This window comes from Rhea pennata, chromosome 3 (assembly GCF_028389875.1).
Source record: "Rhea pennata isolate bPtePen1 chromosome 3, bPtePen1.pri, whole genome shotgun sequence".
Classification (NCBI taxonomy): Eukaryota; Metazoa; Chordata; class Aves; order Rheiformes; family Rheidae; genus Rhea; species Rhea pennata.
The window spans coordinates 125,775,494-125,797,443 of NC_084665.1; the positions used below are offsets into that span (position 1 = coordinate 125,775,494).

Here is a 21,950-nt window from a genome sequence, read left to right on the forward strand (position 1 = left end):
AATACTGAGCCCTCAAATTTCAGGGGACTTTCCACATTACCTACGCCCAGTCTCATGCGCTGAAGCTTAAGTGGACCACAAATGTGCTCTCAAAATAAGCCCATACTCCATGAAAGATCTAGACAGAGATGCAAAAGCTGGCTCTTGTGGTTTAGACCCACCTCTAAACACTGTTGACTTACTTTTCTTTTAGTGAGAAATTCATCCTAGTCCAGGCAACCACTCAGAGCCTGGAGAATCACATGGACGCTGTGCAGACACCATTTCTCAGCCAAAACTGGATGTAAAAGAAGCCCTCTGAGGTGGGAGGTGGAAGGATGCAGAGGTCTCCTAGGCTGGTCTCTTATCTGCGGTGACATCCTTCTCTTCCCCCTAAGGAATGATTGGTACCAGCACTCCTGTCTAACCCGTCTAATTCACATTGCAGGTAAGGCACAAAGAAGGCATCATGCTGCATGGTCAGGAGCTATGCTCTGCTCTGGCTGGTCAAATGGAACCAAGCCCATCTTCCTCAGAGGTTTGGTCCCCTTCAACCAGCTATAGCAGTGTTGAAAGCATCCAGCCGGGAAGATATGCTTCCCTCCACCTCGGCTCAGCCCGCTGACCTTTCCTTCTGAACGGATCTGCTATCCCTCCAAACAGCTTCTCCAGAGATGCACCTGGGAGGAGGGGAAAGACCCTTCCAAGAAGGTTTGGGATAGGTTTTTGGATTTGCTTAGCATCACTGCAAGAGTGCTGGCTCCAACTATTTGCTTCCTTCCAGAGTCAGGAGAGAAAATCACCAAATCTGAGCATCCTCATGTCCACTCCAGCTTGTACCAGCCTGGCATACTTTGCACCTGCTATGCCTCTGCCCTCTCTGGCATTACCATAGTCCCAAAATATCAGGTATAAGTTTTGCTGGCTACACAAAATTCAGCAGGTTTCTAGACGGTGGGAATCCTCAGTTTCCTGATATCCAACCTTCTTTATTTTCCTTCCTTGGCAAACATGTATCCATATATACCCCTCTGCTGAGCACAGCCAGTCCAAGTAATTAAATTAAAAAAAAATAAATTTCAGAAAGAGCAAAGATACTGTTATATTTTTGAAAGTGCACTGCATCCCTATGCCTTTTCTTATTTATTTAATACAAAAAAGGAGCTAGAAGGAACCATAGTCTACAGGGTAAAGAGTTGTGGTCACAAGAAGCAGCAAATCAGTTATCCCGTAGCCACTTACCCCACAACACACAGCACCTCACACATCCTCATGCAAGGTATCTTCCCAATCACAGCACACTGCAGAAAATGAAGAAAAGCAGCCAAATAGCTTGAAAGCCTCTTTGCTTATAAAGCCTAACCAAGAATATGTGTTTTCTGACCCAGGAAAATAATTTAGATGCCTAACTTCAGACAGTCAGCTCTGTAAGTCCCTCTTGCTCTCCACTCCAACTACATAGCTGTCATTAAATAAATGAATAGATGCATATAAATATCACTTCATTAGGAGTGAGAACAGATTCATCTGCTCTTTCACTTGTCAAATTGTACATGTAGTTCCTTTCTTTGCCACTTTGTACTGAAGATGGCAAACTTGCATACTTAGAGAAGAGTATGGGATTTGCTTGGAAATCACTGTAATACAGCCCAAAAAGATCAGTTGTCCTCAGCCTGTAGCCTGGGTGGTTTTAACAAGGAAGTCTTTGTTATCTTTAGGAATAAAGCAAACCTTCATGTCTGCAATCAAAATTACCAGTATTTTTTGTCTATAAACCTCATGACATTTTACAGAGATCTCTCAAAACCTTTTCCTATGTACAGATGAGAAAATAAAATAGGAGAAAAAAAGAAAAAAAAAAGAAAATTGTTCCCTTCAGACCCCAACAGATGTTCACCTTCTAAGTGCTTCTGACACATAGTTGGCATTCCCCTTCCCCTGCCCTATCCTCTGTCCCTTTTAACACAACAACTGCTAGCATTGCTCTGTTCTGGGCACATACCAAACCGCATCCAGTATCATCATGCTGCAGATCAACACCTCACTTGTCAAACGCCAGGGAAATCACAGGCCCAAGGACATAAGAGTGCAGATGCTGAGTGGAAAATAGGTTCATCAGCTTGCCTGGGAGTGTGAGGGGAAGGGTACAAGCGGCAGGCCAGAACTCCTGTGTTCTCCTCCTAGGTTTAGTACTGTTGGTCTTTGGTTCATCTTCTCTGAAGCTCTTAGTTTTTGCTGGATGGTGGGGAGAAGGGAGCATCAATGGAACATGTATAGATATCAGTGTATCCCGAGTAGGTAGTTTCTTTTTCACAGGGCAATGATGTCCCATGAAGTGCTCCATGTTCTCAGTCCCTGCATCTGCCCTAGAGGGATGCACTGAAATACAGCTTGGTTTCTAGCAGTCCTGCATGGCCAATGTTCATTGGAAGATGTGAACACCCCAGGGGATAGTGTGCAGCTCAATCTATCAAGTAGTCTAACCAGGATCACTTGGATGTGACAGAGAAGACAAAGGACACCTTTTATGAAGCCCCCTTCACATTTCTTGGGTTGTCCTTCATTAGTAACTGTTAGATAGTTTTTAGATGCCTTTTGGCCCGTAGGAGGTGATAGAGGTCATGATTTTTGCCTCACTCTCTTAGCTAATTTTCGTGAGTCATTAGGCAGAATGTTCATTCGCTCGTTTTTTTCTCTCTCCTCCTCCTCCGGACTGTCCTTTGTTCTCCTGAATTGGGCACACCAAGCATTGCACACAGATGTGCTGTGACTATGATACTCTGCCTAACAATGTGCTATCAACACGTCATTCTTTCATGCCTGCTCTTTCTTCCATGATTTAACACTTGCCTTTCCATTCATACTTCACTCATACTTGCTGTTTCTACCATAAATTTCTGTGTCTTGGTGTCCTGGTGTACGCTGAATGCTCACATTCTTAAAGATTACAGGTTGCTTTGGTAGAAAGGTGTGTACCATCTTTGTGTCCCTGGACATTTGGGAATGATACCTCTGCTCATAAATGCTTTTGTGAAGGGAGAGAAGAAGGAGTATGTGCATTGTATGTGTTTGCTGCTGCTACAGAATTACAAAGTCTATTAAAATCAGATCAAAAGACAAACTGTTCCATGACTCTCCCTGTCATAGAATCACAGAATCACAGAATGGGTAAGATTGGAAGGGACCTTGGGAGATCATCTAGTCCAACCTCCCTGCTCAGCAGGGTCACCTACAGCATGTTAGACAGGGCTGCATCCAGGCGGGCCTTGAAGATCTCCAGAGAAGGAGACTCCACAACCTCTCTGGGCAACATGCTCCAGTGCTCTGTCACACTCACAGGAAAGAAATTTTTCCTCAAATTGAGGCAGAATTTACTGTGTTTCAGTTTGTGCCCATTGCCTCTTGTCCTGTCACACGACACCAATGAAAAGAGTCCAGACACATTTCATAGTTCTAAACCCTTGAAGTTTTTCCAGCACTTCATGAAACCTACTCCCAGTTTGAAACTGCTCCTGGAGAAAAGTCAAAAGGGGATTTTTAGTTCTAATCTGCTATGGCTCTTCCGAAGGACTAAATCCACATACCCTACTCTCAGCTAACTGCCTTTTACAAATACCTGCCTGGCCTGAGCAGTGGACAGACAGAAAACTTGATTCTATCCCAAGTGTCCCTAAGCCACTTGCCAGGAGGACAGTACCTTCTGCCAAACTGTGTTTGCCTGGACTGGCTGTGAACCCGATCTCATGAGGGATGGGAGCAGGGGTGGCTAGGCTGGCAGGTGGGAATGGTGCCTGCTCCCTGGGCTCTTTGCACTGTAGCCTCACTGCTGCTCCAGGCAGCATGGCCTATGGTGGAGCACAGGCAGGGGATGGCATCTGGTCCTGGGAGTGAGCCCAGCTGGAAAGGGACATGGAGGGTCTGTAGAGCCGTTTATGTAGGGATGGCCCAGTCTTGAACATGCTGCTTGAAGTGATGCTCAAGCATCAAGTGATGCTTGAAGTGATCTTGTAGCTGGTGGCAACGCTCTGTAGCCAGGAGCTGAAAAGGAGCCAGAAGAAGCAGTGGTTGTTTCAGCACACCAAGCTGGGTGTGAAGGTGCTACAGGAGAGAGAGCAGGAGGTAAGGCTGGACCTCGAAGCTGCCACTGGAGGATTGCCACTGGCATGATTTGAGCTGCAATGCCCCAAGCCACAACACAGGCGTGCTGGGCAAGAGGATGCCCTTTGGGAAAGGATACGCTCCTAGGAAAGGAGCTATATGCGAAGCAGGGCGATCCCCATGCTGCTGGAGCCCAGGGGAGACTACAGCACTTAAGGGAGCTGCTGGGCTCCCCCCACCAAATCCCAGACCTTCACCCTTTCCCTCAGCTCCTCCTACACGTCCAACCGCAGCTAGAAAAGAGGTGCTTGGACATCACCTTTTCTCCCGCTCCAGACCTCAACACCTCCCAGGCTGTGCTCTGGATCCTTTCTCACATTGATTTTGTAGACAAGCAAAATCCAAAAACTTTGACTAGAGCAAGAACTTACTGCAGAAAGCAGGGCTGGAAAAATCGGTCCAGTAAGTCTTGCCTGTGTCTCTGTCATCTCGAACTGAGTGCAACACATGCTTAAATCCTGTTTAAAAGAGATTTGTGTTGTAAGTCCCATTTAAACACCTGCCTAAACTAAGGTATGAGCTTACAGATTTCCTAAGCATCTAAAAAATGGGCTAGTAACAACCTCTGAAACACACATTATCACCAAAAATATAAAATTGCCAGCCAATGTTACCCCTCTCCCTTCAAACACTGCTTTTTCCTTTCCCTTGTGTTTTCAGTGGAAGCCAATTTGTTTTCCAGTCTTGTCTTTCAGCATGCACAGTTTTTTGTTTGATTGTTTTCTCTTTAATCATTTTTATTCTTTGCACTATATATCTAGCGAGAATCTCCCAGCACTCAAATATTATGGATTTTGAAAGTAAATAATTTAAGAAATAGTCTTGAACTTTTTCAGAATTAAATTAAGACAAAAAACGGATTATTACTTTTTTATGAAGGGGGAAAAAAGCATATTAAAAACTCAAGAGAGCAGGAATAAAAGTGGAAATAGTCCTACATCTTAAAAAAGAAAAAAGATTTCAACCAATTCTACAGAAAATATAATCAACAATATGAATGAGCACACATATATGTGTCTGTTTGCTCCACAGCAAAGGGAAAAATAAAATGTATAAAACAAGATAGCAAAGAACGCTCTAGTTTCTTGATGTGATGTTCACTCTTCCTATTCCCCTGTTACACTAGAGTAGCTCGTCAAGTTAAATCCTTCCTTCTTTTCAGCAGTAAATATATCCAGAGCTTCAACCAAGAGATTACTTAGCACTTCTGCAAATCAAAACTAATAAAAAATGCAAACAATATAAAAAGCAAGTGTCTATTTGAATATTCAAAGCTCAGAATTTGACTTTGTGGTGATCTGGAACAAAATGTCTTGCTTCAAGAGTGGTCAAAAAACACAGTTTCATTCCTTTTCACATTATTTTATACAAAGAAAGAAAATATTTTTCTGTTTTTAATAAGGGATGCTGTTTCTTGTTTTTAGGTCAATTTGAAGCTAAGCAAAATCAGCACGGTTTTGAAAACATCTTCCCCTGTATTTCCTCTCACCTCCCCAGACAAACTATTAATCAAATTCACGGTGAATTTGTGAGTAGTTTTCTCCTCCTAAAAATGTTTTTAGAAAGCAAGAAATAATATCGAACCAAATCCAGTTCAGCTATTTCTGCCCCGCAGTGAGTACGGCAGGACAACGGTCTCACTCCTGTCTCTGCTGAGCTCTGTAAGGCAAGAACAGCATCTTTGGTTTTGGAGCAGAGAGGGCGACAGAAACAGCATTTTCACATATGTCATATGCATGATTTGACTACCACCAGTTCTGAACTTGCTTCATCCCTGTTAATGTGATTTTTTTTCCACTGACTTAAGTGAAAAGTCATTCTCTGCCATTGCATTATATTAGAAAATGATTGTGAGATGACTAGGAGAAATGATGAGTAAACTCAGGAAAATAATTCTTAGAAATTTCCAGGGTTGCTTTGCCTTCAGAAAGTACAGAAGTGACCCATTTTTATTTACTGCAGATATTTTAAATTCCAAACCATTTTAGAAATAACCTTCAGCCATTCTGAATTAAGCAACTCCCTGTTCACAATGAGCATCTTGAAAATATTCTGCAGGACATTTATGGACATAAAATAGATTACAATTTTAATGGGCACTAATGATCAAAACTGCCAATTTTGAGGAAGTGTTGCATTCAACACAGAAGGCTGTTTTTTCAAAAGGAAAAATATAAGCACATACAGTCCCGTGGAAAAATTCAAAGCAGAAGATATTTGAGAGCCTAATGTTACACACATCATCATCTCAGTCTTTTGAAGACAGATGCTTGACATTCAAAAGCTCCTGGGCTTCATGGTCAAGGTGTCCACATGAGCTGGGGCATGGCAAGTGCTCTCCTTCCAAAGGGAAGGGCATCACTATTGGCGCCTTTATCCTCATGATTCCCGTTTCCACAGCCACGCCAATCCCTTCAGCTCCACTGCTTCCTCAGGCAACCTCAGCTCCAATGGGCTTTTCCATCGAGTCCTGCTCATGCTTTTTTCTGTTCCCCTTCTGGAATCTGGAATCTGTTATTTTAGTCATGAAGTTTGCTGGTGCTCAGCATGAGTTACCCACAAAGGATGCAGCAAGCTGCTATATGGGGGTGAAGAGCCTGTTTTTTGCTATGAAAGAAGTTTCAGCACACAGTCACCATCCCATGGATCGTCAATGTTTCCTTCATTTGGGAGTCTGAGCTACAAGACATACAGATCATTCTGGCCTTGACTTCACATCTCAACCAAGCACCGTAGTCAGGCCCATAACAGCCTTGGCTCACCCCACAGCAGTAGCTGTCTTGTCCTGTTGACTTTTGAGGGACAGTAGCCAGTGATGGTAAAGAGGGGAGAGAGGTTGAGGAAAGAGCCCCCAAGAAAAGGTTAAGAAAGACGTGCCATCACGCACAGGAATGGTCAGTGGTCAACTACTGTTCATCAGCTCTTCCCTCAACCATGACCAGTTCTACCTGAGCATGAAACCATTACCTGAACTGGGATTTAGCACATTTCCTCCCAATCCAGTCTGAAAACTCTTTCTTTCTCCCTTGAGGGAATGAAGGTCACATGGGTGCATGCCTCTGTCAATCTCTCTTTCACAAAAAGGAAAGAAAAAAAACAGAAAGAAAAGAAAAGCAGTTGCTCAAACATCTGATAAACATTTTACTTTACTTGATGCAACTTTATATGTCAAGGCCTTGCTTGAATCCTTTTCACACAAACTTCATATTGGGATGGTGAGACATTTGAGTACTTTGCCTGCTAGTCTCCTTCTGTTTGTCAAGCACACATTTCATATCAGTCATCAGCTTTTGTGCACCACATATGTCCTGTGGTATTTGGCACCTTTCCTGCTGCTGTTCTGGCCCCTGAGATGGCCCAGAGGAGCCCCTTGGGCACTGGGGGGTGGCAGCAGAGACGAAGGCAGTAGGGATGTGTCCCTACAGGGATGCGTTGAGATTTTTTTCCAGATTTTCCAAGCTGGCACGTGCCAGGAGGAGGATTTCTCTCCTCAGCTATAAGCACACTTTAATTTAATATTTCTCTGTTTACAGCTTATTTAATTAAAATAACAGGAGAAATGAAAACAGAGAGTAAATCCAGCTACTATCTTGGAAGAGCTTTTAGCAGCTCCTTAAGTGATTATTTCAGGAAAACCGGATTTTTCTTACAGTCATGTATGCAACTCCTATATATTTATACAATCTTCTCACTGCTCTGCACATTATGGGTTATACAGGTAAGAGAAGGAACAATTAGAAAAATAATCTTTAATCACTCATAACCTTTTCTTTCTCTCTTCCAAAAGATCCTTTGCTCCACCCTATTTGGATCATTCTCTTTAACCAATAGCTCCTGCCATTCCTCAGTGCATTTCAAAATCTGGAGTATCTAAAGAGGCTTAATTTCAAGTACTAGTAGTTTTAGAAGGATGCAGATCTTTTGATGTGAAAGGTTGGGTGTAAAAATGATAGTTTCTGGACTGTTATTACAACTAAACATCCAATTGCTCTTTACATAAAAAACATCCTTAGCCCACAGAGGGCAATTTTGTGATTTTTTACTACTCGTAGTAAAATGGATAAAACTGGTATTTTAATTCTGTGCCAAGGGATTGTGACCAAGCCAATGAACAAGTAATCCTGTTACCATCATTTACAAATGACAAATAATGATAATTCACAGACTCAGCTTCTGATGTTTATGAAACTAAAAAGCATGTTCAGGATTCTGGTTTGGTGTTAGTCATTCAAACTTCTTTATATTTTGGTTCTTTAATTCACTTGTGATCCTTATTACCTATTTTTCTTAATCCAAAATTCTCATTTGGTTGATTGTAAAAATATTTCATAAAATCACAAATCCAATTCCTCTTCAGTTGTTAACTATTTTAAAGAAGAAGAGTTCAATCCAGTCTAAGCAAGGACAGCAGTTCAAAACTGAAAAAGATGCATGCAGTTCTCTTAAAAAGCAGAAATAGAGAACAGATACCCATATGAATAACTAGGATTTGGACACCTGAAGGAAAAAGTCTTGGCTGGAAACACTGGAGTGAAAATACAAAGAAATGCCCTTAGCATACCAATGTTCCTAGTCTGGAATCACAAGGGAGCAGCAACTCTACCAGGAGTTCACAGAGTGCCATAAGAGGACCCCGTACTCCATTCTGCCCATAACATTTCCATGCCTACAATCCATCACTACTTACAAGGTTTCCATTGCACGGAAAACAGAAACTTCCTCCTCCTTGAGCAGCAATAGGGAAGCAAAGACCAGTCTATGATTTTCACAATCCCTGTTTGGCCCACATAAGCCTGTGCTGCCTCACAACCTATTCTACAAAATTAATCTGCAACCCACCTTTGCAATGAAGAGGGTTCATACAAATAGCATTTGTGAGAACTATGGCCACGCAGCTCCAAGGCTGGGACGCTTATGAACTACAGCTTAAAATAAATGTCTATACTGGCAGAGCTGCCTGAATTATCACTTGCAAATAAATTATCTGATGAAACAAATAAGTTATCTGATCAAATCTTTTTTCAAGAAAATAATTCACACTCTTATTTGCTGTTTGTGATGATCTGCCATGGATATGGTTTGGATGAATCACTGTCAATTAAAGCTTTGTCTGTATGTTCTCATGCTGATATACTGTAGATACAGGTTACTTTAAGCCAACTGCTTCCTGACTGGATGTGAGAGAGTCTGGCCACAGAAATATTAAAAGAGTTGCAAGCATCGAAGAATGGAATCTTTCATGTGATGTGTACTACTGCCATTATAGGGTCCTGCAAAACATTCACATCCTGCGGCGGGTGGGAGCACAAAGCACAGATGCTCAGTGGATTTGGGGCTGTTTTGGCTGCCTTCAAGAGACTGGACTCTACAAACAATGCTGATTGTATACTTTTATCCTCCCAGAGTCAGAAGCTAAGCACAGGATACTCATCTTCACAAAAATATCCTCACTCACACACTGATATAGTGACATGACCATCAGTTATCTCCTATAATAGTTCTGAGACTTCATTCCTGCGGTCCTCTGCATATTCACTTCTTCTGTCTGGGATCACATATGTTCTGTAGCTGCATCTGCTGTGGGTTCAAAGAGGACTGATGAAAACCCCAGTCTAAAAAGCCCCAGACCTTTGCAGCTCCCTGAGCTGCTTTGCAGATGATACCAGTCTTGCTCATCCCTGTATCCATTGTGGCACCAGCTTGTTAGCTCTCATCCCCGGCTTGCTGTTTCCAGAGAAAAATAAAGAGAAGAGGGTCCACAAACGAGCAAAAGAGGAAGGATTACAACCTCCAGCATCAATGAAGAAGCTGTTGGAGAAGGAATAAATGGCCGTGCAAGGTCACACATTGGTTGAAACAGGTACAGGATCACAGTACCTTTTCTAGCCCTAATTGGGTTCAGCAGGTCTGTTCATCCAGAACAGAGAACTGTTAAAGTCACCAGTGATGGTCCATTTCAAGTGGGAAATGATTCAAGAGCTCTGCTTGACATCATTCCTATTCCCTTTGCCCTCATCACAGCATCATCAGCCCAGACAGGACCTTATCAGGCTAAGGAGCGTTGTTTGGGTTAAAACAAGACATTGCATGTCTGTTGCCCACTTGCTGGCCCCCACTCTGCTGCTGTGAAGCTTTTTGTCTCAGAGAATAACCACTGAATACCGGTGGTTATTCTCTGAAATTTCTACCCAGGATAGTTCTGTCAAATGCATCGCACTGCGGTCAGAAACTGCATATGTTTGGGAAAATGATAAATTTCCTTTTCTTATGGAAAAAACAAAAAAGAGTCAACTCAGACCTTGGCTAGGTGAAAGGGCCAGAACAGCAGGAGCCCCACTGTGTATTTTTAACTTGCCTCAAAACCACTCTGAGTCACTTCTCTAGTCTTTTTGAATTATGACACTTTCTTCCACAAAATGTCATGGGCAAGAGTCATTTTTCTAAAAGAACAAAAAATAAAAAAAAGAAAGAAAAAAAATGGAACTTGGGTTCTAAAAATACAAGGTGATGAATGAGCAAGTTTTTCAGCTTTTATCCAACTGGAGGTAGGCGGCCACAGTGCAAGCAACATTATTACCGCAGCTTACGTTATCAAGCCTACTAGACAGCCCTAAGAAGCTGGATGGGTACAAAGAGTGCAATGAGCACACCGATGATAAAAATAATTTTGTGAAGGGACCTAGTTTGGTTTAAAGCAGTGGGTGGTGGAATACAAGGTTGTGGCCAACCAGTTGCCATTCAAGGGCTGCTATTTCGGCACGTAAAGTTGACCCCTGAATACTCAGCGTGATTCCCTTCCCTAGAGCACTGCACGTCTGCCACAGCCGTGCGCCGCTGCTGAAACCGCGAGCCTGGAGATTAAAGGCTCCGCGCTGCTTTCGTTTAAGCTGCGTGATGTTCTGCATCTCAAGGGCTGCTTCCTGCTCTGCCAAGCGACAGAAGAAGACAGTTCCCAAAGCTCACCGGCACGTGGGAAGCAGTGGTCAGCAACGTGGGAGCAAAGTGGCCTCAGAGCCACCATGGTGCGGTTTCTTAAAAAAGTAGGCTGGCTCCTGGGACACTTGCTCCTCCAGCAGAGAGGACCCACCAGCTCATGAACGTCCTCTCTGAGATCTGGAAGGAATCTGGGAGAAAAAGCCAGAACGATGCCTGCACAGTTGTCAGTTTATCCGAGCAGTTCACAACAACCGACCACGCTCATCACGCTGCAGCGTGGTAGAAAGGGCCTCTTACAGATGAGAATGGAGATTACTGGGAAAATGTTCTTACTTAACCATGCTGCCTTATCTTTTCTCCACTTCATTCTACCCAAAATCTGGTCTGAGATTTCAGCGTCGGGTTCTCACTTACATCAAGCTTTCCCTATCTATCTGTACCCTCCTAAAAATGTAAACCTCCTTGTACCTGGGACCAAACTTTTCAATATTTGCTGGAGATCACTCCCATCTGGCCTCAGTTCAGGACTAAATTTCAGCCTTGTGAAGTGCTTGAGAACGTGAAGTGAGAAATTTAAACATCCAATATGCTAGTATCTCTCCTCTGTTTTGTCAGCTGGAAGAATATGCCCCAATGCATAGACAACCTTATACACTTCGACATTCCCCATTTTGCTGTGCTACTGAAGTCAGGGCTGGAACATCCACTTAAGAACAACAAACATGTACCTGTGTGTGAGAAACTTCTATCTGCAAATTTCAATGCAAATTTTCATAGATAGAACTAATAAAATTATACAAGAGTGAAATTTGAGGTGATTTTTATTTTTTCCAACGAATGCTGCAAAAAACTGGCCTGCAAGTGTTCTCCAGATAAGTCTGTGAAATGTTCTTCTCCTTGTTGGCCACAGATTTTCAGTTTCATAAACTCTGTGCACTCAGTGCAACCACTCCTAAATTTACTGCAGACTAAATTAGAAAAGGATCAGGATTGCTGCAGCTAGAGATGAAAGAAGCTGACAAATCTGCAGTGGTAACTGTTACTGAGATAAGACTGAATAAACCAAGGACTTCCTGACAGGCTTCAAAATTTATTTAATTTAAAATAATAAATATAATGCTTCCAAAAGGAAAAGTTATCCAAAGGTTAGGACCGGGAGACTGCATGGAAACCTAGATTGGGGGCAGGTTTAGCTCAGTTGGTTAGAGCATGGTGCTGCTAATGCCAAGGGTGTGTATTTAATCCCCGTATGGGGCTATGCTGAGGGTTAGACTAGATGACCTCCAGAGGTCCCTTCCAACCTTACCATTCTATGATTTCTCTACAATTTCATGATCTGAGACCAATTTCTTGTTGTGGTCTTCAGTGAGTGGTAGAGTCTTTCATTGCAGTGATTGTGAAGAAGTGGCATGTAACAGTTCTCTACCTTTGAGGGGGTCTGGGAGCATCAGGATGTCTTGTGAAGAGGACTTGGAGCACCACACTCCAAAGAAAGGGTGGAGATAGTCCCAGGCAGAAGAAAAAAGGTTCAGAGGTCTTGAAAGCCCAGTCCAAGAAGAAAAGGGGAAGGAGGTGGGAAAAGAAGTTAGGATTCTGGGTTTTTGTTGTTGTTGTTGTTACTGTTTTACTTTAAAGAAAAAAAGAAATAATTTGTCCTTGTCCCCACTGGGGCAAAGAATAAAAGTCTCAGCCTGCAGCAAGTGAAATTTGAGATGGACATTAGGAAAGCATTTTTTAAAGGTGAGGACACTGAGGAGGTGCAGGGGAGAGTGTGGTGTTCCCATGAGGGCAGATTGCTGCCTGGAGTGCCATGGGTGCAGGACCCAGCATCCCTTCTCTCCCAAATTTCATGTGATTCAGTAGGGCTGAGGTGCCAGTAAGACACAGGATGTAAGCAGATAACACAGCAAGAAAAGAATTTCAAAATGAGTTAATTGTGTGTATAAAACACTCTACCAGATTGGATACAAGCCAATTTACCCACAAAGGGTTTATTTTTTTCCTTTCTTTTTTTAAAATGTAGTTTGTAACTGATTGTGAAACATTTTGTCACAGGATGTCTTTGGGATCAAGAAGATAAAGCATTTGCAGAGAGATAAGACTTTTAATCGATAACAGAACTATTCAGTCATTAACTTTATTGCTAACAACAAAAACAAATACATGAGGAGAGATACTAAACCATCTATGCCCAAGAGAGACCTTTATCATCTCTGAAGATCTACTTGCAGCTTAGATTCCCCTCTCATCAGCCAGCTCTTGCATTTCTCAGACCTTCCTTTAGTGCTTTTTTGCCAGCCACATTTGGAGACAGCTCACAGGGCTAGATGTACTCCTGAAATTCTCTCACAAAATCTGGTTTCCACCTATATGAAACCTCTGTTCCTCTGATTGAGGTGTCTTCTTTCACTGAGACCTCACAGCAAGTCCTCGGGTCTGCACAGTCCTCTTAAACCCCATCCTATGCACTACCTTCAAGATTCAGTTTTCTTCTCTGTTCAGGGTTCTAAAAGTTTCCTATTACTCAGCACCTCCATTTGAAATATCTCTGGTTTTAAGTGAAATACTCTTGTCCTTCAGTTCTTTAGTGAACTCCAGTTTCACCTCCCTGCCATCACTCTCATTGAACATCAACACCATTCTTACTGTTCAAGACACGGTCCCATCGTACTTGCCTCTATCAATATCTCAGATCCACTGCACACTTTTTAGATTTTTGGCCCACCCTCTTGATGCTTTCCACTGCAGAGCTCATAATTCTTTGGGCTGCTTCCCCTTAAATGACCTCAAAGACATCCTGTTGTGTCCTCCTTCAGATCTGTCCTTCAAACTCTCCTGTTCAGTTTATTTCACCTCGCAGCAAATCCCCTAATGCTTCTGCTTCTCCACTTACAGCCTACCCTCCCAAGTGAAGAATTATCATTTTTCCCCCTTTTTTAGTGTATCCTGAGGGCCCTGCTCTGTGAGGGAATGTGCAATTTCATATCAGAGTGAAGCTGAGCTAGAACTGCCACAAAAAATGCCCTATCTCTTTGCATTCCTCTGCCTAGCCCCAGATACTTCTTTCAGCCCCATCTTGGCATTCTCTGCAATGAGTTGAGTCAGCCCTCATTCCACATAGAGCTAGAGTTACTGGGAAGAAAAAAATAAATAAAAACAAATCATATTCTGCTAGTTTTACTCACTGAACTACACACATACAAGTACTTTGAAACGACAGAGCATCAGGTAGGAGATAGATATTGTCCTTTCCACTAGCCCTTAGGCACTAGCTTGGCTCAGCTTTACAGCAAAACCTTGGGCACAACAGTAACACAAGTACTAATACTGATGCTGATCAGGGTCGGCTATAGGGAGCAGAAGCAGTAGCCTCAGATAGCTGCTGAAAGTAGAGATTAGAAAGAATGATGTGACTCTAATTATTCCTGCCTCATTCCCCCTGAGAGAAAGGGGAAATAAAGGAACCAGTTCCTCCAAATCACAGCCTGCTGTAGGAAAGTCCGTACTCTCCCCTATACCAATGGAAATATTTGTTCTACTCTAAGCAGAGAGGGAGAAAATGAGGCACCGATGCTCCCAGTCACATAGCAGAAGAGCAATCATATCTCCTCATCACAGTACAAAGCCCTTCTCCATTCACTTGCAGTACATTACAGTTAAGTATTAAACCTCTATTAATTATCATAGGGTCAGCTTAAAATCTTGCATCTCATTAAAACCAATTCTTACCTGGAAACCTCCTCTTTCCCCTATCCCTCTAAATAGCAATCAGAAAAAAAAAAGTGAGAGGTCTATTTCCTTTATGTCAACTCCCTGAATATCTAATATTTATTATATATTAGTCATGCAACAGATGTGTCAACCGCTGACAGTGACCACAACTGGTGAATAGTTACAATATCAATTTATCTGTGTTTGAAAAATTCAGGCATGTGGTAGTCAGATTTCTGCTCTGACTTGTGGGGAGGTAAGGAATAGGGGTTATTATCTCAAACAGGGGAAATTACCTCCACGACCTTCAGTGCACCACACGTTTCTGTGCGAGGGGAAGAGCATTGCATTACCTTGTGGGTGTTTGCAAGAATATGTACTCAAGAGATAGAAAATGCAGTTCTCAAAGAAGAAGTAAATATCTTTCCATGTGTAAATAAAAAGGCTCTTCATGTTTCAAAAGAAGCATAAATAACTTAATTGATAGTGATTGAAATAATGCTTAAAGTATTTGGAGGCTGCTATTTCTCTTTTAATTTGCAGCAAGGTGAGTTAGGCCACCAGAGTGCTGGTCTCTGCTCTGCCACCGATTCACACTAGGACTTTGAGGGAAGAAAGTGTCATCAAGGCCAATACAGCCAGACTGGGGTGCCCATAGGATCTCAGCTGAGTAAAGTACTTAGTAACAACTTAATCTCAGAAAAACTCTCACCAGAGTCAAGAAAAGGACCAGCTCTGGTTTCAGTAGATTAATAATTCTTCATTTCAATTTCAAAGATCTCAATAATCTTCCACATTTTTGTTTCAGTAAGCTTTTGTTAGCGTCCCAGTTTTCAGATCTCCAAATAACTGCAGTTTCTGTTGATTGCGGCAGTAGTTGTTTTGTGTTTGAAGTTGATTCTAATAGGAGGGCAAGGTACCCAGAGCTGTGAACTCCCAGGGCTTTCTATGTCACCTAACTACGATGTCATATATGTAGATTATTTAAAAATTTATTTTTTTTATCCCCTCACACATGGAAATAGAAAAAATATATAGAAATGCATATAGAATAGAGCTAAGTGTCAAAATAAAACAAATCTCATGGAATAAATTCCAAAATAATTAAATAATAATAACAATAATTTAAAAAAAAATCATTTTCAAGTTTTGCTTTCATTTCAAACCAAGAAGAATTGGAAAATGAGTGTTTGGTATGAGGAAAAATCTTGAAATCAGAAATGTGAAAGCTTCATTGGTATAATCTGAATGAGTTGGAAGCATTTCAAGAGGTACATTTTCTCCTGAGGCATTCTCATCTTTCCACTGACAATTACAGACAAATGTGTTCATGGTTCAAAATAAACCACAGATTTTTTTTTTCACCGTTTCAATGTTGCATTATGTTAGACGTGTTCCAATGCTTAACCGTTCACCTTTCTAGCACAGAGGTAACCCAGACCACTGACACACTTAGAGCAGATGAGCCTGGATTTAGGGTCAGAGTGGTTGAACCTGACCTGATCTGAACCTGATCGTTCTTGCTTTTGAAAATAGATATTTAACTGACCCACTTTGAGTGGATATTTCAGTAAGAGGCTTTAGAGAAAACCCCTTCTGGGGGAACCATTTCCGTTAACCTGTATGCTTCTTACTCTGAGGGGGAAACTGAATTATACATTAGCTTTTGAAACGTCAGCATCTTTTAAAACAAGCTGATATAGGTCACAGCAATCCCAGAAACTGCAAATTAAATTCTACTTCATTTACATTCTCCTTTGGATGAAATAAGGTGAGGAGGGGAATCTCTCTGAAGCTGGTACCAAAGTATCAGGGTTTTCGCTGGTAAACTCCCCAGAGATTAGAAGTCAAAATGAGGGACAACCTTGAAGCAGCTCAACTTCTCCAGGGCTGCAGCCACCTTATAACAACCCAGTGAGAAACTAAGAAAATAGAAGTCACCTGAATAGGAGAAGATCCTAATGGTCACCATGCCACATGCAGTCCACCCACCCGAACACATGCATTAAAATAGTACATATTTAAATACTAGGGTGGCAAAAGTCATTTTTCATCCTACAGTCTTCATTAAGTTTCTCTCAAATCCCCCTTTAGTCTCTCAAATGTAGGAATTTAGGGTTTGACTATACCCATTACAATTCCCAGACCTCTTTCCTTGGGATCTTAGCCCTGTCTCATAACACCAGAACATAAAGTGATTCCCAAAACATTGGAAAGCTCAAAAACAATTGAAATAAATGTTTGTTTGTTTGTTTTCCTCCAGATTGAGAAAGACTAAACTTGGGGACTCATTATGACAAGGTATTCAGTTCAAAACTTACATATCATGGCTGATGTATAAAGGTGCATGAAAATAGCCTGATCCAGACCAGAAAATCTGAGAAAAGTTTGGGCAAGTATCTAGATGCTTTATCTAGATGCTCAAACGTCAAGGCAAGTGGCAGCACACTGACTGAGGAGAAAAACGATTAAATCTGACAGTGACAGTGACATTAATGTTTTTGATAGCTACCTCATCTGAAGTAGAGACCATGAAGTGCCTCAACTTACATTTGATTAGACGACCATTCAAATCCCAGTTTAAAACCCCACAGTTTGCACCCCTTTGCTGCAGCACGTGTGCCAATTTTTTCAGCGGTTTTCTAATAACAACATTGATTTTTGCTACTATTTGTGTGACATAGCTAACGTAATGACATCATCTATAGATCTAAGAAAGGGTGAGCCCATATCCTGTCTCCTATCTACGTTAATGGAATATGTATACATAGACCTTTAAATTTAAGTTATGGTCAAAAACCACAGTTTAGGTTGGGGAAAAACACCTACTCCGCATTAACTAGGACAGCACAAGAGCCCTTATAAAAAGTCCAGCATAAATGTGCCCAGACACCTTCAGTCAACAGAGCCCAGCAGAAGTATCAGCTGCAGCAACAGAGAGAAGTAGAATGTCTCTGACCATTTCTGAATCTCTGGTAAGTACTTGTTTTGTGTTTTTTCCAATTTGATAGAGACGCCTTTAAATTATAATACATGGTTATGAGGAATAGAGATCTACACCCACCTTTAAAACATTTGTTTAAACGATTAATAACTGAAAAGAGCTAAAAGATGACTGCTAAATGGCACCAGCACGGGGCAGCACTGAGATTATATGTGTGAACTGGTCACTATCATATTAGTGAACTGGGCTACTGCAATATATTCTGAAGTCAAGAAATACTGGCAGAAAGCTCAAAACTCAGGCTTAGAGTGTCTTTGTGTTACTATATCCTTTGTACTGTCTCATATCTTCGATAGTTTATATAATTGATATTTCTTAGCACCGAATTTCTACTGAGTGTGTAGTATACCTGTCAGGATAGTAGGAATTAGTTAGTTCAAAGCAAGCATGGATATGACATATGCTGTTCCATGATTACTCCAGCATACAGTATACACCTCTAGTTACCAACTAGTTGAGAACGAATGACTTTCCCAGCCCCACAGAGGAACTGTTAGGCATGCTGCGTTACTGTACTTGCACTGTGTCCTGAAAGAGCCTGCTGTCTCCAGTTCAGATCACTGCTGCTCGTGCTGCTGGCCCTGCTCTCAGCCAGCAGCCCTGCCTGCGGGAAGGCGGTACGGCCTCGGCTCAAGACGGAGAGCCTCTTCAAGCAAGCAGATGCTGGTTGCCTGACCCCGAAAGATTCCCAATTCCCTCAAACTGTGAAAGTCAACGTAAGCATCAGAAATATAAACCAGGACTCCAAACTGTTTCATGATGTCAGCAGCCGGTCACTGGCTCCATGGGATTACAGGTATGATCTCTGTTCCTGTTGTCAAGAAATACGCTGGCTTCTTTGGTCGTGAATACGCAGAGGTTTTACTTTCCTTTCAGTACTTCAGTGATGAGAGTTTTGGCAATATAAGGATATCCACAGTCCATATAGTCCCCCTTGAAAGCTATCCAACACAGAAAGGAGTACAGAGCAAAAGCATGGTCTGGACAACATGTAAAAGACACAGTAAATTACATTTGTGATTTAATTTATTGGAGCAAGCTTTATCTTCAAATGCATTTTTTGTCTAAGAAATCATCAAAAAGGCTCAATACTGCACCAATTAAGTCAGTGGTGGTTCAATAACATCAGAATTAGCCCTTAAGAACATCTCATGATTTGAGGGGGAGCTGAAGGTGTTGGGGACCATTGGTCAATCTGACATGTTGTAGCGCTCAGACTGTTTCTAACCAATCTTTCAAAATTAGTGGTCATTTGAAACATGCCCTTTGCAAAGGCAGTTGAATAGTCCTGGTATACTTGTCCAAGTTACGCTTCAAAACCTACAGTAGCAGAAGGTCTAGTGCCCCTTCTTGGGCAGTCTCTTCCAGGACATACTGGTCCTCAAGCTAAGAGCCCACAGCAATCCAGACCATCCCAATACGCAGCAGCACTTCCATTCTAAGCACTTCCCTATGCTTTCATTTCAATTTACAGAATCGATGAGGACCCCAATCGCTTCCCCCAGGTGATTGCTGATGCCCAGTGCCGCCACTCCAGCTGTGTGGACTTGGCCGGGCAACTTGACTACAGCGTCAACTCTGTTCCCATCCGTCAGGAGATCCTTGTTCTCCGGCGGGAGCAGAGGGGCTGCCAACACTCATATCGGCTGGAGAAGAAAATGATCACTGTGGGCTGCACATGTGTCAACCCGATCATCCAACACCAAGCTTAAAGGGAGTTGAGAAATAAGAGTTGGGAGCTGCAGAAGAACTACCTACTCTGCTAGTCAGCGTGGGTCTTTGATAAAACTAAGAGTCTGATTCAATCTCTGCAAAACAGTAGAACTGAATCAGATTAGCTAGATTCCTATCAGAGGAAATAAAAAATGAAGAAAATTCTCAGCTAAAAATAAAAAGTTCTTTTTCTCCACAAAATCAAATCCAGACACCTTAATGTGCCTGGCTGAAAAAAAAACAGTGGGAACTCTTTACATGTCTTTAGTTAACACTTTGAAAGATTTATTTATGTGATTCTATTTATATTGGTGGAAAAGTTAGCAATATATGTCTTTATTTATCTTTATGCAATAAAAAAACTAGCAAATCAAGTCTGCATTATTCTCCTTTCTTTCTGATAAAACATTTTCTGTTAGGAGAGAAATTACTCAATTCAATTATTACTGTATGACCATGTAAGAGATATGATGCATGATGCATATATGCATGCAAGCATGATACTAACAACTAAAATTCTCCAGATAATACCTGACTCTGTTGTGATAGAACTCATAGCACATACCAAAGCTAGGGCAAGTATCATTAACATCATTTTACAGATAGAGAAACTGAGATACCTGGAGCAAAATGATTTACCGAGAGACATTCAGCAGATTCACAGCCAAACCAGACTAGCCAAAAAGCAGGGGGTAATTACCCAGTTATCCAAATAATTAGCTGATTACAGAGAAATTTGCAAAAAAAAAAAAAAAAAAAAAAAAAAAAAAAAGATTCAACACAACACTTTGAACCCTTCTTAAGTGGAAAAGAAACTCTTTCTCCCTCCCCTCCAAAACATAGAATATATTTACAGTATTAAAACTTAGCTTTGGTCTGATGTCTCCAAATTTCAGTGCAACCCAATTCAACTCATTTTTCTATGAGGAGGCTCATTACCTGAGTACAAGATGAACAGTGTACGAGAGAATCAGGTGGATAACTGAAGCAATTAACTGCTGATCAGAGAAAATGCAATTGCAATTTCCTCCGTGCTCGTGTCCTTCACGTTTGCTGCCACCAGTTGATGCTTCGGGGACCTATCAAATGTAGAACACAGTGATGCAGCATTTCTACAGCGGTTGTAATGGGACTCGCGTAGGTGGAAATTTAACTCTCTAGGTGCCTTTATTTAAAGCACAGTTAGATTTAAAGTGCTTACATGAAAATGTTCCATGTTTCGAATGACTGTCTGGCTCATGAAGACCCGGATGTTTTGTTTACTTCCGTCCCAGGGACGTGGGATCATCTTAATCATCTGTGAACCGTCATTGGCAAACGCAATAGAAAATATTGAATTTCCAAAGATGTAGAGCTCAAGGATTCAAAGCCCTGTTGAGAGGCAAGATCTTCTCAAAGAAAGCATCTCCTCTAGATCTAACTGTGCTAACTGAAGACATTTCTACTCCAGTTTCTGCTGCTGGGGCTTATTGCCCACAACTGTACCGAAGAGACTGAACTCTCCCTAATCCACTCCAGGTAAAATCAGGAGGGTTAGTTCTTATAACCTAAGCTCATGGCACAGAGAGCATTTTTTTAGCATCTCTTCACCTCTGCAGTGGATCAGGGAAGCTTTAACCAGGTAACTAACTGCAGCCACAACAATGTGTTCCTGTCCACAGCTCTAGTTACCTTCAAACAAGAACAAATATAACTTTGCCAACATGCAGGTGACTAGTAATATAAGAAATCCTAACTTAGCTTATATCCTACCTCATCTGAACCATTCCTCCTTAATGTCTCTGGTAGGTCCTAAAGTTCAGTTCAGATGACAGTCTCAAGCATATTTAACCATAGGAACAGAGTGCCAAAAAAGTCAATAAACACTTTTCCTTCCAGATTTTCAAGAAGTTAGATAAATATCAGTCAGAGAATGTTGAAAAAGAGCTGACTAGTTTGTCCATTAGATAATATCTCAGTGTCCTACCACTTGCTATAGAATGAGCTTAAGGAAATTGTCAGAAGCAGTCCAACTTCTAACAGCTAAAATTAAGGTAAGGCTCATCCTTTACTGCCTGGTAGTTATGTTCAATTTAGCTGAGATTGGCACATGAGTAATGGAGACTAGTTAGCAATTTTGAGAGAGAGCTACTGTGTGAAAAATGTCAAAAGTAGAAAGTCAGTATTAGTTCACACAGCTGGAGTACTAAAATATGGACAGCTTTCGGCTGACGGGCTGCAGAGATACTCCAATCAGTCTTCCAGAGGTGTCAGTCTCCCTTGGATCATTTACCAGCCCAATGAAATCTGTGCCTGAGGACACAACTTTTTTACTTACCTGGCCTTGTGCCAGCTTCATGCCAACCTCTGAAAGCTGCTTGGGTCTTGCACGTGCTCTGAAGGAAGTATTTAACAGTGTGACTGCGTGGATTAATTTGGTCTGAGGACTATTTTTTTTTCTACTATGAGT

At 41.7% G+C, this 21,950-nt stretch overlaps 1 protein-coding gene across 1 annotated transcript; it reads left to right on the forward strand.

Moving 5' to 3' along the window:
- Positions 1-17,732: 17,732 nt before the first annotated feature.
- On the forward strand, positions 17,733-19,500 carry IL17A (interleukin 17A). The gene is made up of 3 exons (XM_062571214.1): positions 17,733-17,759; positions 18,340-18,584; positions 19,263-19,500. The coding sequence occupies exons 1-3, from the start codon at positions 17,733-17,735 to the stop codon at positions 19,498-19,500; spliced, it is 510 nt and encodes a 169-aa protein (XP_062427198.1).
- Positions 19,501-21,950: the final 2,450 nt, after the last annotated feature.